This window comes from Macrotis lagotis, chromosome 3, assembly GCF_037893015.1.
Source record: "Macrotis lagotis isolate mMagLag1 chromosome 3, bilby.v1.9.chrom.fasta, whole genome shotgun sequence".
Classification (NCBI taxonomy): Eukaryota; Metazoa; Chordata; class Mammalia; order Peramelemorphia; family Peramelidae; genus Macrotis; species Macrotis lagotis.
In genome coordinates, this window is record NC_133660.1 from 115,226,802 (window position 1) to 115,243,618 (window position 16,817).

Consider the following 16,817-nt stretch of genomic DNA (forward strand, 5'->3'; position numbering starts at 1 on the left):
TCTTGAAGGAAGTCAAGAAACAAATAAGGAAGGAATATTTTACAGATATTGGGGAACAACAGTGTCAGAAGGTAAAGTATTCTCTGTGATGAACAGTAGGTAGCCCAGCATCAGCGCATCAAAGAGGATGTGGAAGGAGTGAAATGTAACAGACTAGAAAAGTTGGAAGGGGTCAAGCTGTGAGGGGCTTTAAAAACTAACTAGATGGATTTATACTTGATGATGGAGGTAAGAGGGAGCCACTGGAGCTGATTGTGACAGTCAGCTTTAATTCTTCTGGTAGAGTAATTTGACAGTTGAGTGGAAGATGGCCTGGAGTTGGAGAGAGAGCTGAGGCAGAAAGACTGGTTAGAAGACAATTTCAGTACTTGGGGCCAGTGGTGATAAGTGTAGCAGCTGTGCCAGAGGAGAGAACAGGATATATTAGCAATTGATTGGTCATGTGCAGCTAGTGATTGAGTAAGTGAGAGGAGTCAAGGATGACACATAGGTTAGAAGCTGTAATAATAATACCCAAAAGTTCATTTGATAGGCACAGAACAGTATGTTAATCCCACTGTTCAAAGTAGAAAGGGAGTGCAACTGTTCATAGGATCACATACTAATAACTGGGGAGGGGGACTTCAGAGATAACCTAGTATGAGTCCCTAAAATGAAGACCCAGAAAGAGGAAATTACTTACTCAGGCTTATCTAGCCTAGTATAAAGCCAAGATTGGAATTGAGATTCTCTTACTACAAATTTATCAGACTTTTCATAGCACCCTACTGTCTCCCAGCTACATCACCTTTTGTTGACCACTCCTCATTAAATTTGTTCCAACTAGATTGAGAGGTAGGCGGAGCTCTGTCTCTGGAGACTAGCAGACCTGAATCATAACTAGACACAGACACTTACTAGCTGTATGACCCTAGGCAAGTCCCTTAACCCTGTTTGCCTTGCTTTAGTTTCCACATTTGTAAAATGAGCTGGAGAAGGAAATGGCCAACTACTTTAGTCTCCTTACCAAGAAAACCCCAAATGGGGTCACAAAGAGTAAGACCCAACTGGAATATCAGAACAACAACAAAGTCGATTGGGAAATATAGTCAAGTTTTTATCAGAGATATGCAGAATGCTTTATGAAACATAAAGCTTATGTATAAACATATATGAATGTTATTGTTTATTTTTATCCCTTTAACTGGCTATCACTGACTTACAGAATTTGATTCACTTACTGTACCAAGATACAAAGGCAGTTAGGTGGAGCAGTGGATAGAACTCAGGCCTTAGAATCAGAAAGACTTGAATTTAAATCTAGCCTCAGACTCTAACTAGCTATTATAACTTTGGGCAAGTTACATAATCTCTATCTGCCTTATTTTCTCAATTATAAAATGGGATAATTATAGCATCTACCTTTGAGAGATGTTGGGGCAGCTGGGTGGCATAATAGATAGAGTGCCTGGTCTGAAGTCAGGAAAACTCATCTTCCTGAATTCAAATTCATCTTCAGACATTTAATAATCATGTGACCCTGAGCAAGTCACTTCACCCTGTTTGCCTCAGTTTCCTCATCTATAAAATGAGCTGGAGAAGGGTATGGCAAATACTCCAGCATCTTGCCAAGAAAATTCTAAATGGGTCTCAAAGAAATGGACACGACTGATCAACCAGAGAATATTGGATCAAATGGATTAATATGAGCAAGGCACTTTGGAAAACTTAAAATGTTATAAAAATGTGAGCTGCTAGGTTTTACTGTACTGAACACCAAGAATACAGATTTGAGAGAAAATTTGTCTGGTCCCATCCACGCATCATCACAGGTTTTGGAAGAATGACTTTTTTTTCTATGTAGCTTGCCATTTTCTGCCACTCTTTGTTTCATGTTTCCAAACTCAAGAGCAGTATTAAAATGGATGATTTCCCTGTTCTTGGACAACTCAAATAGTGGATATACAGGATCTGCCTAATTTCTTCCTCTCCCCATGCTTTCACTCTCTTTTTTCCCCCTGCTAAAACATAATGTGGATTGGGTTTACATTGTACCAAAAAAAAAAAAAAGAATCGAAAACCAACTGGTTATTTGGACTGCAAGATGGCAAACACAAATGGTTGGGTTGATTTTCTTTCTCTATTGAATTCACTGAATTGGCTCAATCTATAGATACCTGGAAATCAGAAAAAAAAAAGTTCATTCTATTGATAGAACTGAATGCATTATTTTCTTCTTTTTCCAGCATTGATGGCCTTTCTTGCCATTTATAGAAGGACTAGTTCTGTATAGTTATCATCAGATTCTAGAATTTTAGAGCCAAAATAAACTTTAGAAATTATATATTCCAACCATCTTACTTTACAGATAAATATATTGAGATCTGCTTTATAAGTTATTTTCTTTGACCCTCGAAACCATTCTGCAGAATAGATATTCCAAACACATTTTCAGATGAGGAAATTGAGGCTCAGAGGGACAAAATCATTTATCCATATCACATAGCTGGTGGCAGGATTGGTATTCAGGTCTCTGTGATTCTGAGTCCAACACCCTACCCATTCATTATTCCAAACTGACTCCTTTAATTGATCTTATTAGTGACAGGCATAGGACTAAGGAAGAGTTTATTTTATGGCTTTCTTTGTCTAGCTATTTGATTAATAGTTCCTGACTTATATATGCTTGTATGGGTTACAGTAGAGGACAGACTGGAAAGGCTTCCCAGAGGAGCCTGTGCTTGGGTTGGGCTTTAAAAGAGAAGTAGTATTTCATTAGGAGGAGATGAAAGTGGGAATGCATTCTGAGATGATGTAAGGAAAGATATGGAGGCAGGAAAGTCAGGGAATGAAAATGGGAGGATTGGGAGGGGAAAATTGAACATTGAAATTGGAGTCAAATTTTCAAGAGCCTTGAAAGCTGGGAGAAGAAGTTGGAGTTTTAGCTAATAGGCAGTGGAAAGAAACTGAAAGTGAGGAGGCTCCTATTTAGGAAATGACTGTGATAGGGCAGACAGAACCTGCATGAAGTGATAAAACAGTGAATAATGAAGGGACTCAATATGTGGAACATTCTATACCACAAAGGCATAAAGGATCATGAAGCAGCTAGGTGGTGAAATAGAGTCCTGGAACTGGAGTTAGGAAAACCTGAGTTCAAATCCTTCCTCATATACTTACTAACTGTTTTACTAGGCAAGTCACTTAACTTCTGTTTGTCTCAGTTTTGTCATCTGTAAAACGGGAATAACAATATCATCCATCTCTTAAAATAATGAGGCTCAAATGAGATAACAATTATAAAATAATACTTGCATAATAGATGTTTGCTTTCTTCATGTGATTTCATTAATGTGGTAAGAATCCCTTCTCCCAAAGTACATCTATAAGGCAGATTATTAATGAATGCCTCTTCAGAGAGGAGAATAATATAATCAACAACTGCCTAATTCAGTTTCCTGAGGCAAAAGTTTGTTCCCTTCACGCTCTGCTCTAAAGTCTTTCATTATCACTTCTAAGAAAAAATATCAAGTCCACAGTTTGACACAGACAGGTGATGTAATCACTATCATCTAGCTCCCATTTGCCTTTCCACATGTTCCCCCTTTCCCCCCTTTTATTCCCCTTCCTTCTCTATTGCAGTCAAATAAGCCTGTTTTTCTCTCTCTCCAAAATTCTGCATTCTACATACTATCTGGATTCCTGCCTTTGCACATCCTATCCCCTAAGCCTTTCATGACCTAGTTCTAGCATCCCTTCCCAAATTTATTTCATTTTGCTCCCTTTCCTTTTTCTACATTCTATGCACTTGCTGTTTCCTGAACTCAGCTCATCATCTACTACCTCCATGTCTTTGTAAACACAGTCCCCCATACCTGTAATACAGATCCTTCTCACCTATATGTCTTAGAATCTCTAGTTTGCTTTAAGACTCAGCCTATGTACTATCCCCCTTTAGGAATCCTGATTTCTTGGCTATTAGTGCTTTCTCAAATCTCAAATTTTATGTTCTGTGTGCTTATTTTTCTGTTTACCTATTGCATTCCCCAGCAGAATATAAACTTCTTCAGGGCATTTAATGAATTCTTGTTTAAATTGAATCAATGAGAAAGAACCCACATAACTTATTTGAGCCTGAATTGCAACCAAGTGAAATAATGAAATTAGATATAAGATGGAATCTTATTATTCCAACATCTGCTATTAGTCCCATTCTAGCCATATACTTTCTTATTAAAAGTGGACACATGGACAGCTAGGTGGCGCAGTGAATAGAGCACCACCTCTGAAGTCAGGAGGTCTTGAGATCAAATCCAGCCTAAGACACTCAATAATTACCTAGCTGTGTGACCTTGGACAAGTCACTTAACCCCATTGCCTTGCAAAAAACCTAAAAAAAAAGTGGACACACTCTCCTACTTGAATTCAAACTCTGCTGCTTCTTAACTATGTACATTTAGGGAGCTTGTCTTTCCTCTGTAGGCTTGTTTTCTCATCTGGTATAATGGTCATAGAAAACAGATAATGAAACATTCTTCTCCCTTGTGTGAGGAAGGTGATAGGAGGGCAGGATATTGCATACATTGACTAGGGTTGGTTACTTTTGTTTAAATGGTTTTTTCTTTTCTTTTTAACAAGGGAAGTTTAGAAGTAGGAATGAGGGACTCATATAAATAAGAATATATGTATATATATATATATATATATAGAAACATGCAGATTTATACACAGAGAAACATATGTATATGTGTGTGAGAGAGAGATGATGATGATGATGATGATGATGATATGATGGTGATGATGATGATGTAAAAAAAGGCAATAAAATGATTTCTTTAAGTGAAAAAAAAAAAAAGAAAAAAATGGCATTAGGCTAGGTGACCCTTAAGATCCCTTCCAGTTCCAACACTGAATTAGTGACCCACCACTTATTCTAAAACTTCAGTATAATCTTTTGGATTGAAGTTTTTCCAACTCTTAATTGTTCATGTTGCACACTCTTTAAAAAAATATTTGTGAAAGCTAATGGCCAGGTTTTTGGCTAATACCCTATCATAAGGTTGGATAAGGGGAAATAGAGAGAGATTTGGAAATGCTCACTCGAGTTTGCCTTGGGTTGGCCCTATATCAATTTGCTTTGGTGCTCTGAATGGGAGGATCCAGAGGTTGCCAAAGCTAAGACTGGCTGGGGCTTATTTGACCATTTCACTTAGGTGATAAATAGCAACCCAGAAACCAAGGAACACACCTAAGTAAATAAAAGGAGTGGAGTGTGAGAAAGCGCCTTCAGGCTCAGCTCTGAAGTCAGCCTACAATCTAATATTTTTGATTCATCAATAGCCTAGTACTACCTCCCCACCCCCATCACTCTCCTGGTGAAAGGCGTATTTGAGAATTGGCAGACACTAGTAATGTCCTTGTTTCCTATAATTGAAGAGACTCTGTGTCCAAGTTGGGACTTTTTATGAGGCCGTGATGCCCTTCACTTTAGCCTGCTCTCATTGTCTTGGAGTAATGCACATTATGAGTTGTAGTCATTCTGTTTCTTAATGCCCTGAACCCATGGATTCTTGCTAATGGAGACTGGTCCATATTTGGCCAACATTTGTATTCTAATGAACAAAACATTGTGAAGCCTAGAGACCTGACTTTAAAAAAAATGCTTGTGAATGAACAAAGAGCAGTTTCAGTTTGAACTGCTTACTTATTTTCCTATTATAATGCTAAATGTCAGAGAAAAAGCAAGGTTAGAGTAAAACCATTCAATCAATCGATAGCATTTATCAAGTATTTCCTGGCTGTTAGATGATATACCAAGCTTTAGTAGTACAAAGAAAAAACAGATGCAAAACCTCAAGGAGTTTATGTCTAGATGGCACATTGAGTAGAGTGCAAGCCCTGAAGTCAGGAGGTCCTGAGTTCAAACCACCTTAGACACTTACTAGTTATTCAGGACCATCTCCAGTCATTTTGATTCATGTCTGACCACTGGACCCAGGTGCTTCTGGAGTAGAAAGTGAGGCTGCTGACTTAACACAGCCTCATCAAATTCAATTCACTTGCATGTCATGGTATCAATTCCCTGATGTCATGGTCTTCTTCAAGAATGAAGAACAAAACATTATCCCATCATCATCATATTCTAGTGGGGAAGACATGTATATAAATATTTGCATGCAAGAGTACATGCAGCTGTCTTAAGGTAGTACTACAGGGAAAGCCACTAGTAACAGCAAGGGAGGGAACCTGGGAAAGTTCTGGAACCTCATCTCAGGCAAGTGTGACTTTGTGAAGCCCTTTTTGGGCTTCATGAGTAAAATGAGGGGGCTGTCTTCCAGTTTGCCAGAACTGTATCTATAATCCTAGATCTCCTGCTGTCCACTGAACTCAAACTTTCTTCTCCAAAGATGGAGGTGATATGATTATCACCTGACTGCCACATGGGGCCATGGGGAAGAAATCATAGGCTTCTTGCTTCCTGTCACATTAGAGACCCTCCCATGACCATTATTACATAGCAACCACCTCTCCTCGTTTAAAGTTCATTTAATCCTGTCCAGATCCTTGTCCCTGTCATCCAAGGCCCCCAGGTCACCCATTAAGTTCAATATCCAGCTTACCCACTTCTCCATCCCAATACCTTCCTACTTATGATAGCCTGGCTTCTCTTCCTGCAGTCTACCTCAAGCATGTGTGGGAATGGTTATCCCTCCCACCCCTGTGCTTTGTTCTCCCCTCTCCACTCTCAGAAACTCAATTTTCCTGAAGTGCTAGAACTCTTGTCTACAACTATAATTAGTGGCACTAGTTTCATCATTTAGAGCTAAGCTAACTCAAGATTTCCCCAAGCCAGCTTTCCTGGACAAGCAACTAGAAATACAAGCCCACTGCAGAAAAACTGCTGAAAGAGGAATTAGAAAAAAAAAAAGCAAATTTAAAGTAAAAACACAATGAACATAGCAGTCAATAGCACCATAATGGAAGAGGGGAAAGATGTTCATTCATATCTGCTCCCACTGGGAAGGAGATTCAGGACTGGAAGGATTCTATGACAGGCAATAGCCACATTTAAGTCATTTGTGGATATGCTCAAAACAGATTATTGAAAACATGCCAAAAACTCCAGCCCTGAAGGGAAAACAACACATGGAATTTTTTAAAGACAATTTGGTATATACTCGTAAAGAATTGGACTAGATTTAATTAAACTTGGGGAAAAAAATCTCAACCCCATCTGGATGTCTCAGCATCAAAGCTAGAGAAGGAAGTGAAGTGGTCACCTTTTGGTTCTATTACAGATTTCCTTCTTGGCTGGCAAGAAAGAGGACCAAAGAAACCTTTACTCCTAGGTCTATTTTGGAGACCAAGCCTATCCCTGTTCTGTCACTTATAACTTACATGATCATGGGCAAGCCATTTCTCTCAGAGCTTCAGTTTCCTCAACTATAAAATAGAGATAAAAACGATGGTCCTCCTTTCCCTTCTTGTGAGGTTCAAATAAGATCAGTTATGTGAAACCCCTTTGTATGTGGGAAAGGCATTCAGAAAGGATTTGTCATATAATCTGAAGCAAGGCAGGCTGTTTATTTACATCTTCCTAATTGATTCACTCTCTCACTTACCACAAAGGCTGCACCAAATCATTTCATCTCTCTTCTGTGATCCAACTATACAACTTACTTTCAGTTCCCAAACATGATACTTTAACTCCATATTCCATGCTTTTTTTCCCTGATTATCCTCCATGTTTAAGATACACTTCATCCTCCCTGCCATCTCCTGGCTTCCCTAACTTCCCCCAAGATTCAAATCAAACCCCACCTCCTGAGGATCTTTCTCAAATGTTAATCCCTTCCCCTCTGGGATTGTCTTCCATCTATACCATATATTTTGATTGTATATAGCTAATTAATTATTTGTTCTCCCCACCATTAGAAAGTGAGCTCTTAGAAATCAGGGACCATGTTTTTGTTTTTGTTTTTTTATATCTCCAGTGCTGAGCACAGCGAACACTTAAAAAATGTTTGTTGACTGACTGATGGGTAATTGAATTTGGTAGTGTCAGTAAGGGGTGTTATTGGTGTTAATGAGAATTGCAATCCTAAATGAAATATTGACATTCTTCTTGCTTCCTTCATTGCACAAGGAAGAGATTTAACTCACCTACTCTGTTCTTTGTTTTATAGTGATGCTGAACCCTGAAGGTGAACAGTTCCCATGTTTTTCCAAGAAAGAACAGTCCACAAGAAAGTCTGCAAAGCCTTCCAACAGAGAATGAAATGGATAAGAATCTACTTAATTTCAAATAACTATAGGCACAAGAACTTTACCCTTTCCCTTGCTGCATTTACTCTTTATAATGCTGATGACATCTCCTGGACTTGAAGGGATGTACAAAGTCAGACATGCTGGATATCAACTCTGATTTCAATCCAAAAATCCCCAAATGTTCCCTGGTGCTGACCCTACAATCTGTGGTTGTTCTTGCCTATTCCTCAACCTTCCATTGACTATTCTACCTCACTGTACTCACCTGTGGGAAATCTTTGCTACCTTTTTCAGTTCTTCATGGGTTAGTAACCATTCTTTGGTTCTCTTTACATATCAATGAGTTCTTTTGGGTAACCTCAATGCCTCACTTGTTTTGGGTGTGTCTGTAGACCATGTAAGTCAGATGATAGATAAGGCTTCAGTCTATAAGTGGCTCCAGTCAAAGTCTGGGTTTTACTTTAAGATCTCAGTGAGAACTGATAAATCTGTCCATATTTCATAGGTAACCCATAACCCTACTGAAGTGCTGAATGACTTGTATCTAGCCAAATTTCTTTAAACAGTTCTTATGATTTCAGGAAGAAACTTTGTCATTTTGATACTTCTTTTCTTGATGAGCTTTCCCTTGAAGAAGAAATCACCATCAACTTTGATCATTTCTTTCCTCTAGGTCAAACAGGTACTTATGGCACTGGTCACTCCTGGTGTTTATATCGGTGGGGAGGGGAAGTGAGAAGAGGAGTAGAACAGAATGAATGAAATTTTGTAATACGTAAAGAGGATAAAATACTATGGGCTAATTTTATTACTTATAAAAGAAAGAAAGCAAGAAAGAAGGAAGAGAGAGGGAAGGAGGAAGGAAAAATGGGAAAGAAAGAAAGGAATATAAAGAGAGAGGGAAGAATTGATTCAACTTTGACCCTCATGGCTGTTCTCATAGGACATATGACAATTTATTTGACACAAGTCATGATGAATGATAGTCTTATGTATTTTGCCATCCATGTATCTCCTGAGGGGCTAGTGGGCTGGTGAAGCATTGTTGTGGGCTGGGAGTTCTAGGATTTGTTTGTAAGGCTGCCTTGAGGTATAGCAAGGTGGCTTCCCCCTTTTCATTGCCCACACAAGTACCTGCATTCCTAACTATGCTGAGAAGTTGAAGGCAGCGTTCCAACCCCTTGGTGTCTTATCTACTTTCATGCCAGGAGGTTAATAATCCTTTTCTCTCTCTACTCAACAGGGGTTGCATTTCTAGTGTAATTGTTTTCCCCTCTCTTGAAGCCAAATCCCCAAGTCCAGGTCTGTATTTTTTTTCCTCTTCCTGACTGCTCAACCAAGTCCAATTTATTCAGTCTGCTATTTACAGAGAATCTTCTGGACAAGCATTCAAAAACCTTGCCTTAGATTTTTGAAGAAAAGGCTTTTTATTTTTCCTTGGTAAGGGTGGAAAATACTAAGGATAGGATCTAGACCCATGATTTCATTAGCATAGAAAACTTGAAGAGGAAAGCCACCACCAATGCAGGAGTTCACCTTCTCCATCACTTGCTCTGAAAGTTCATAACTTGTTCTAAAAATGACTGAGAGCATATTGTGTCATTTCAGACTTGGAGGAAAACCACATCTGGGTACTCTCTCAGTACCTGAAAAAGATCTTCTTTTCCACTTGATACATTTGCCATGTTCCTAGATCATTGGTGGTCTCAGTCTCCCCTGCTGTTCTAAAATAGTTTTCCTCAACCCTCCTACTTTTCTCTCTTTCTTTTAGTCTCTTTCTAGAGAGAAGATTTCAGGATGTCTGTTCATTGCCATAAGGCTCTATCTGTGATTCGATTTAGAAACCAGCATCTTCCTTAAATCCAATTTAAGAAAAGAATAGGAGGCACAAAAACTACTCAGGAACAGGAACCAAAAGAATATTATCTAAGATTTCCATTTGGTTTTGAAAGACATAAACTCATAGATCTGGAGAAGGAAGAAACAAGCCATCAAACCAGACCTTTTTTTACTTTTGCTGAGGAAGCTGAGGGTCAAAAGGTGACTTGCCCAAGATCAGGCAGGTAATAGTCATTCATGATGGAATTTGGACTTTGATTGGATTCCAGAAGCAGGGTTCTTTCTACAGTCTTTAGAGACTTCATTCAATGACATTTTTCCTTCGTTTTACTTTGTGATACTTATCTTTCATTTTCTTAACATTCCATATCCATATAATTACAGAACTGAAAGCCTAAGTCTATGTTCAGACTACCTTCTATTTAGTAAGCCAAGCAAATTCTTAGGAGCCACATCATTTGGTGGAACTCCCAGCTGGAGGGGATTTCTACAGGTGAGTTGCTAGGGATAGGCATTGACCGGAAATTACTAGAATTGACAGATGATTATCACTTCTCATTTTTCCCCCAGAGGGGGGAAAAAAAATCTCTGAGTCACTAGTTGTTCAGTTGTTTTCAGTTGGGTTCAACTCTTTGTGACTACATTTAGGGTTATATTAGCAAAGATATTGTTATGGTTTGCCATTCCCTTCTTAAGCTCATTTAACAGATGAGGAAACAGAGGCAAACAAGGTTAAGTGACTTATCCAGGGTTTCATGGCTAGAAAGTGCCTGAGATTAGGATTTGAACTCATGAAGAGGAGTCTTCCTGATTCCAGTTGCAGTTATCTATCTACTTTACTACCTACCTGCCCCTGGGTGATTAGGCAAATATCCAAATTCTTTAGTAGTTCAACCTGTTATAATGCTCAAGAAGCTAACTAGTCTAGACCTTTTGCCTCTAGAGAGAAGAATGCTAAAATCATCCAGGATAGGAGATGCATTTAAATATCTCTTGGGATAGATTTTTTTTCCAACTCCCATTGGAAATTCAGTGTTTAATCAGCCTTGTAATAAGGAAGTTTATGCCTGGGTTGAACCAAATCTCATCTTGCTGCAGTGTAAGAATCTTTCTTTTTCACAGGATCACAGGGGAAGAAGGTAAGGGGAAGAGATCTTAAAGGCCATCCAGCCTATTCCTTCATTTTATAAATGATTAAACTGAAGCACAAAGAAATGAAGTGACTTGTCCATTATCTCAGAGAAAGTGTCTGAAGAATGATTTGAACTCAGGTTTTCTTGGCTTCAAGTCTAGCTCTCTAACCATTTTATCTCCTTGCTGCCTCTGTAAATGTAAGGAAAACTGTTGGACAGTCTTCCTTAAATACTTGAGGGAGTTATTAAATTGCTAACCCTTCCTCTTTTCATTAGGCTAAACAACCCCAGTCTTTTCCAAGTTCAATATTTTCATTCACATTTTTTTTTTACTTTGCCCTTTCTAGTTTCTCCACAACCTTCTTGGAAGTGAAAGCAACAGTCAAATAAATGCTTGACTAATACTATGTATAGCAGAATTTTAATAATGATAATGGCTAGCATTATATAGCTCTTCAAGGTTTGCACAGCACTTTACATCTATTCTATTGTTTGATTCTCAAAACCACTCTGTAGATTGGTACTTTTATTATCATCATTTTACAGCTGAAGAAACTAAATTTAAGAAAGGTCAAATGACCTTATCCAGGGTCACACTGCTAGTATCTAAGACAGGTTTTGAACTTAGCTTCTCTTGACTGTCTCTATCTATTGTGTCACCTAACTGCCTAATCAGTTTCTGGCTCTCTTATTACTTAGATCAACATGACAGAAATCTGTATATTTTACCAGTGTCGATATGCCCATCACCAATGCAGTCTCCAGTCCTTTCACCTTAGTAGAATGTCTGCAAGAGCTGTTGTGATAAAAAAAGATTCACTATTTGGTGGTCACCTCTGGTGGTGATCTCCTCTGAACTTCTTGAGCTGGTCCTCAGAAGACAGATGCACAATCTATGGTTGAGTCTGTGCTCAAAGGCTTCCAGTTTGGTAGGACTTGCCAAGGTTTACCTATAGTTAGCCTAGACTTTGAGAATTCAGGGGTCACCACCATGCCACTTTGAAGCATTTTAGGAAACCTACAGTGAAGGCTTTCATCTTCTGAGAGCAGACTTAGCAAACTATAAAATAAAGGAATTATCTCTTTTTTTTCCCTTGGCAGGAGAACACTGACAAACTGCAAAGTGAACAAAGATGGGTGACTGGGCCATACCAGAAGGGGCTAATGGATATGCGGATCTATAGTTCAATGAAAATAAGGATATGGATAAGCTCTAGGGGATTTAGAATAGAATGACTAGGATGGGGAAGAACTTTGAGTTCATTCCACAGAAGGGAGTGTTCATCTCTGATATTTTTTTACCTGTGTGACCTTGGACCACTCATTTAATATTCTTTTTTTTAATTTTAGGAAGGTTTTATTTATTTTGAGTTTTACAATTCCCCCCCCCATCTTGCTTCCCTCTCCCCACTCCCCACAGAAAGCAGTTTGTTAGTCTTTATATCATTCCCATAGTATGCATTGATCTAAGTTGAATGTGATCAGAGGACACTCATTTAATATTCTTGAGACAGCTTCCTAGGCTGTAAAATGAAGGGATTGGATGAGACAGTCTGAGGTACCTTCCAGCTCTAGATCAAAAAGGTTACTATTACCTAGGGTATAGGGGTCCCATGGATAGATTTCAGTGCATCTGTGAACTTGGATGGGAAAATCATTACATATTTATTTTCCCTGTAATTGGTCTCCTTTGCAATCCTGTGCCTTCTATATTAGGAATTTAAAAAACCTTATTTGGAGAAGGGGTCCCTAGGTTTCCCCAGACTTTGTAGCACTTTAGCTACAAAATAGGGGAAGAAACCTTACTCTAGATCTTTGTAGCATTTTGGCTAAATATTTAGCCGAAAGGAGAGAAGATTTAGGGAAGATTCGATTATTGTGTTTGAAGGGCTGACATATGGGAGGAAAACGGGATTTTTTTCTGCTTGGCCAGAGGTTAGAACTAGAAATGGAGAATGAAAGTTGCATGAAGAGTAGAAGTTTTCAAGCACTAGATTTAGAGTTAATGTGACTATAAAGACTCCTCAACCATTAGAGTAATGTCTTCACTGGATACCAAGGAAAGGCTGGATGACCACATCTTGGGGAGTTGAACTGACTGCTCTCTGGGTTCCCTTTCAACATGGACATCTTGTCATTCTGTCATTCATTTTGAAGATTTTATTCAGGGAGGGAGAAACGCATTTAGATTTTATAATAAATTAAATTCTCTCAGGGAGATTTCTCACTTCCCAAAGATGCCAGCACAGGTCCTCCATGTGAAAGGGAGTCCAAGGCATCTTTTATGTTAGTACTGTTTCTTCATGTTCCTCAACCAATCAGTATGTTTCATATGGGACTAGAATGGGGAAGGGGAAAGCAAATAGTCCTTTCCTGCCTCATCATTTGATTTCTCCAGTTAGACCTTAGATAAGGGAGCATTTCTGGAATTGTCCTGTTTCCTTTTTCTAAGTGGCACAATTCATAAAAGAGCCAGAGAATCACATGAAACAAAACCTTTTCTATTCTCTAAAGATTAACTGGACCCTTTACTCCAATGTTCTTGTAAGATGTCAACATTTCCAAGCCAAGGACCTAAGGAAACATTGTGATCTTAAATTTCTGTGAAAGTACAACATTAAAGGTACCATAGGAAGTTTAATTGATAAGTAGAGAGTATGATTTATAAACAAAAGAGGAGAATATGGCTCCTTAGACACAAGTACACTGAATTATTTGAAAACCTCTCAGATCTCTAGTTTTTTTATTTCTTTGAGTAATCTACTGGGTCTGTATATAAAGCAGCTTGTTTTCTACGGCATGCCTGCACATAATGTGCTTCATTTTCCTATTGAGAAAACCACTTAAGGAGAGGCCTTGTATTCTCAACTGAGGTGAAAATGCTGGAACTGCAACATTGGGAACAGATGTGAAAATTCAGCATCTTTTATAAATACCAGCCTCAGAAAGACTGGGAATCATATAATCCTGAAAAAAATGAAACAAACAAAAACTTGGCATAATAGCAATAATTGTTTTGAGTCTTCTTTGGTGACTAGTATGATATCTTGCATGAAATAGTATATGCTCATCAAATCTTGAATCTTGTTTAAAATCAGATGAAGAATGCTCTTGGGGGATGAGCCAATTAAAAAATGGAATTACCTTGAGGAAAAGGTTAAAATCTTACCATTATAATAATTCAGTCTACTTCAACCTTGCATTGGGAATGCCATTCAGCATTACTACTAATCACTATCTTGAAAACTATTGACAATTTTCAGTACTGACTGGACAAAATGGGGTTTCTTCCCTTATAGTGAACCTTCAAAGAATGTATGTATATATATATACATAATTGTTACTTTTTTTAATTTCTAGCTTGTTTCCAGCTTTCCAACTAAATGCTAGATGGCCATATGTTGTAAAACAGACTAATCTCAGCAGTTATTTGATTAAAAGTAGCTAAGCATTAGTAGGTTAGGAATTGCCAGTTGCAGAGCAAGAAGAGATTCTTGGGCCCTCCTCAGTCAGATAAAAGTGCTTTGAAAGTAGAGACTGTTTTTCATTTCTGCCAGTGTAGTGACTTGTACATAGTCGGTACTTTATAGTCTTATTTAATTGGGTTTTACATCTCAGACTGAGAAGCAAAACTGGAGGAACCTTTGACCCTCCAGTTTCTTTGTTGTTAATGAATAAAACTCTTTAAAATGGAAAGAGAATTTGAGCATCAGATAGCAAGCATGACTGTTTATTAAACTCAAGAAAAGAGGTAAAGGATGCTTACATCTCAGAGAACTCCCTTTGTTCTCTGGAAAAGTTTTGAATTTATGATTACATTCAGGTGATATATAAATATAGCTAGAGAAGCAATAACCAGGAGATAGAAGAAAAATTTTCTTATCAGAAAGAAGATACTGTGGCTTTCTAGGAGATGGTTAGACTAGAGAGCAAAGAGAATTATTAAACTTGTATCTGTTCTTCTATTGTTACCTGTCCTAAGCAATACATATATATTTTTTAAATTGGGGATAACATTGTTATTGTCTGAAGAAACTTTATTTTTCAAGTTTGTAATAAAAAATGGAAAAGTCTCTTGTTCGAGTTAAGACCCATTTTTTTGTTTGTTTTCAACCAGCTTCTACCTCACTTCTACCTACATCATTCTAACCTACATTAAAGACTCAATGAGTCTTTAACATCAGGGATATTTCTGGGAGTCAAGGCAAATAAAGGAATAACAAATCATTCAGTAGAAACTTGGTCATAGACCCTTCAGAGGTGGTGGGTATCCCCTCACTAGAGGTCTAAGAGGAAAATTTGGGTGACCACTTGTAGAGGATATTATAGAAAGGATTCTTACTCAGTTATAGATTGAAGTAAGTGACCTCTAGAATCCCTTCAGAATGCTGGAACTGAAGTTAGTGGTGGTAAAGGGGGGATAGGGAAGAGTTGGAATTTTAAATCTAGGAATCTGGGTTCAAGTTCTGCTTCTGCCCACTTTTTTAGTTATATATTTCCTTGACAACTCACTGCCTTTTTGAGGTACTATTTCCTCAGTCGTGGAATGAGGAAACTGGACTATATGATCTAAGAAAGACATTGATGAACTACAAAATAATGCAGGGCAGCTAGCATGGTGATGGGCCTGGATTCCATGCAATATGAGAAGTTTTTCAAAGGTGATGTTCACCTTGGAGTAGAGAAGACTTTGGGGGAAACTGAGAGCTATCATGAAGGATTTCAAGGGCTATCATATGGTATCATAGTTGTCCTGCTCCTTCTGGTTGATCACAGAACAAGAAAATGACTGGAGCTGCAAAAAGGAAGGTGTAGATATGATACAGGAAAAACTGAAGCAGTTAGAATGACAGAAATGTGGGACAGGTATCCCCAGGAGGTGATTTCCAGAATTCCCTGTCATTAGAGGGTTTCAAGTAAAGAGGTTTGATGACTCTGGGTGTAAATATGTGTATGTATGCATATTTGTGAGTGTTTGCCCTGGGGGGGGGTGGATTCTTTCTCAGGTACAAATTGGATTAGAAGGCCACTGAGGTCCCATTCTTTTATGAAATCCTGAGATTTTATGAACTCAGATTCCTTGTAATATTAAAGCTCATACTCCTATGATTTCTAATATAATTGCCCTTCCCACCAAGACTGACCCAAGAATGTCTACTGGAGGGAAGTTGTTCAGTCATGTCCCTCTCTTTCCTCTTTTGGGATTTTCTTGGCAAAGATACTGAAGTGGTTTGTTATTTCCTTCTCTGGTCCATTTTTCAGGTGAGGACACTGAGACAAATAGGGTAAAGTGACTTGACTAGGGTCACTTGACTTGTCTCAAACCAGATTTAAACTCAGTAAGATGTGTCTGACTACAGGCCAGTGTGCACTATGGTGCCACCTAGCTTCCCAGAGAGTAACTTGCCTTGTTCAAAGGTATAAGGAAAATGAAACAAGATTATTAAAACTTCCCACAGGGACTCTGCTCTCAGGTTCTAGGTTATTCTCTCTTCTATTGCTCACAGAGAGCCAAGAGAAGAGAGATATCAAAAAGTCAGCTGCTGGATGATGATAACATCACACTAAAGACTAAGAATTACTTACCCTCCAATCCTT

The 16,817-nt window shown here is 38.4% G+C and overlaps 1 protein-coding gene across 3 annotated transcripts in view; it reads left to right on the forward strand.

The window, feature by feature from the left end:
• The window catches only part of TMEM154 (transmembrane protein 154), a 69,404-nt gene extending 53,872 nt beyond the window's left edge, over nucleotides 1–15,532 (forward strand). For 2 of the 3 annotated variants that reach the window (XM_074229126.1, XM_074229127.1), the window contains exon 7: nucleotides 8,166–15,531. In XM_074229126.1, coding sequence (XP_074085227.1) covers nucleotides 8,166–8,181 — 16 coding nt within the window. In that variant the 3' untranslated portion in view covers nucleotides 8,182–15,531. Of the gene's footprint in view, nucleotides 1–8,165 lie in introns of all 3 variants that reach the window. The other variant, XM_074229128.1, reaches the window with a different exon arrangement.
• The last annotated feature ends 1,285 nt before the right edge of the window (nucleotides 15,533–16,817 follow it).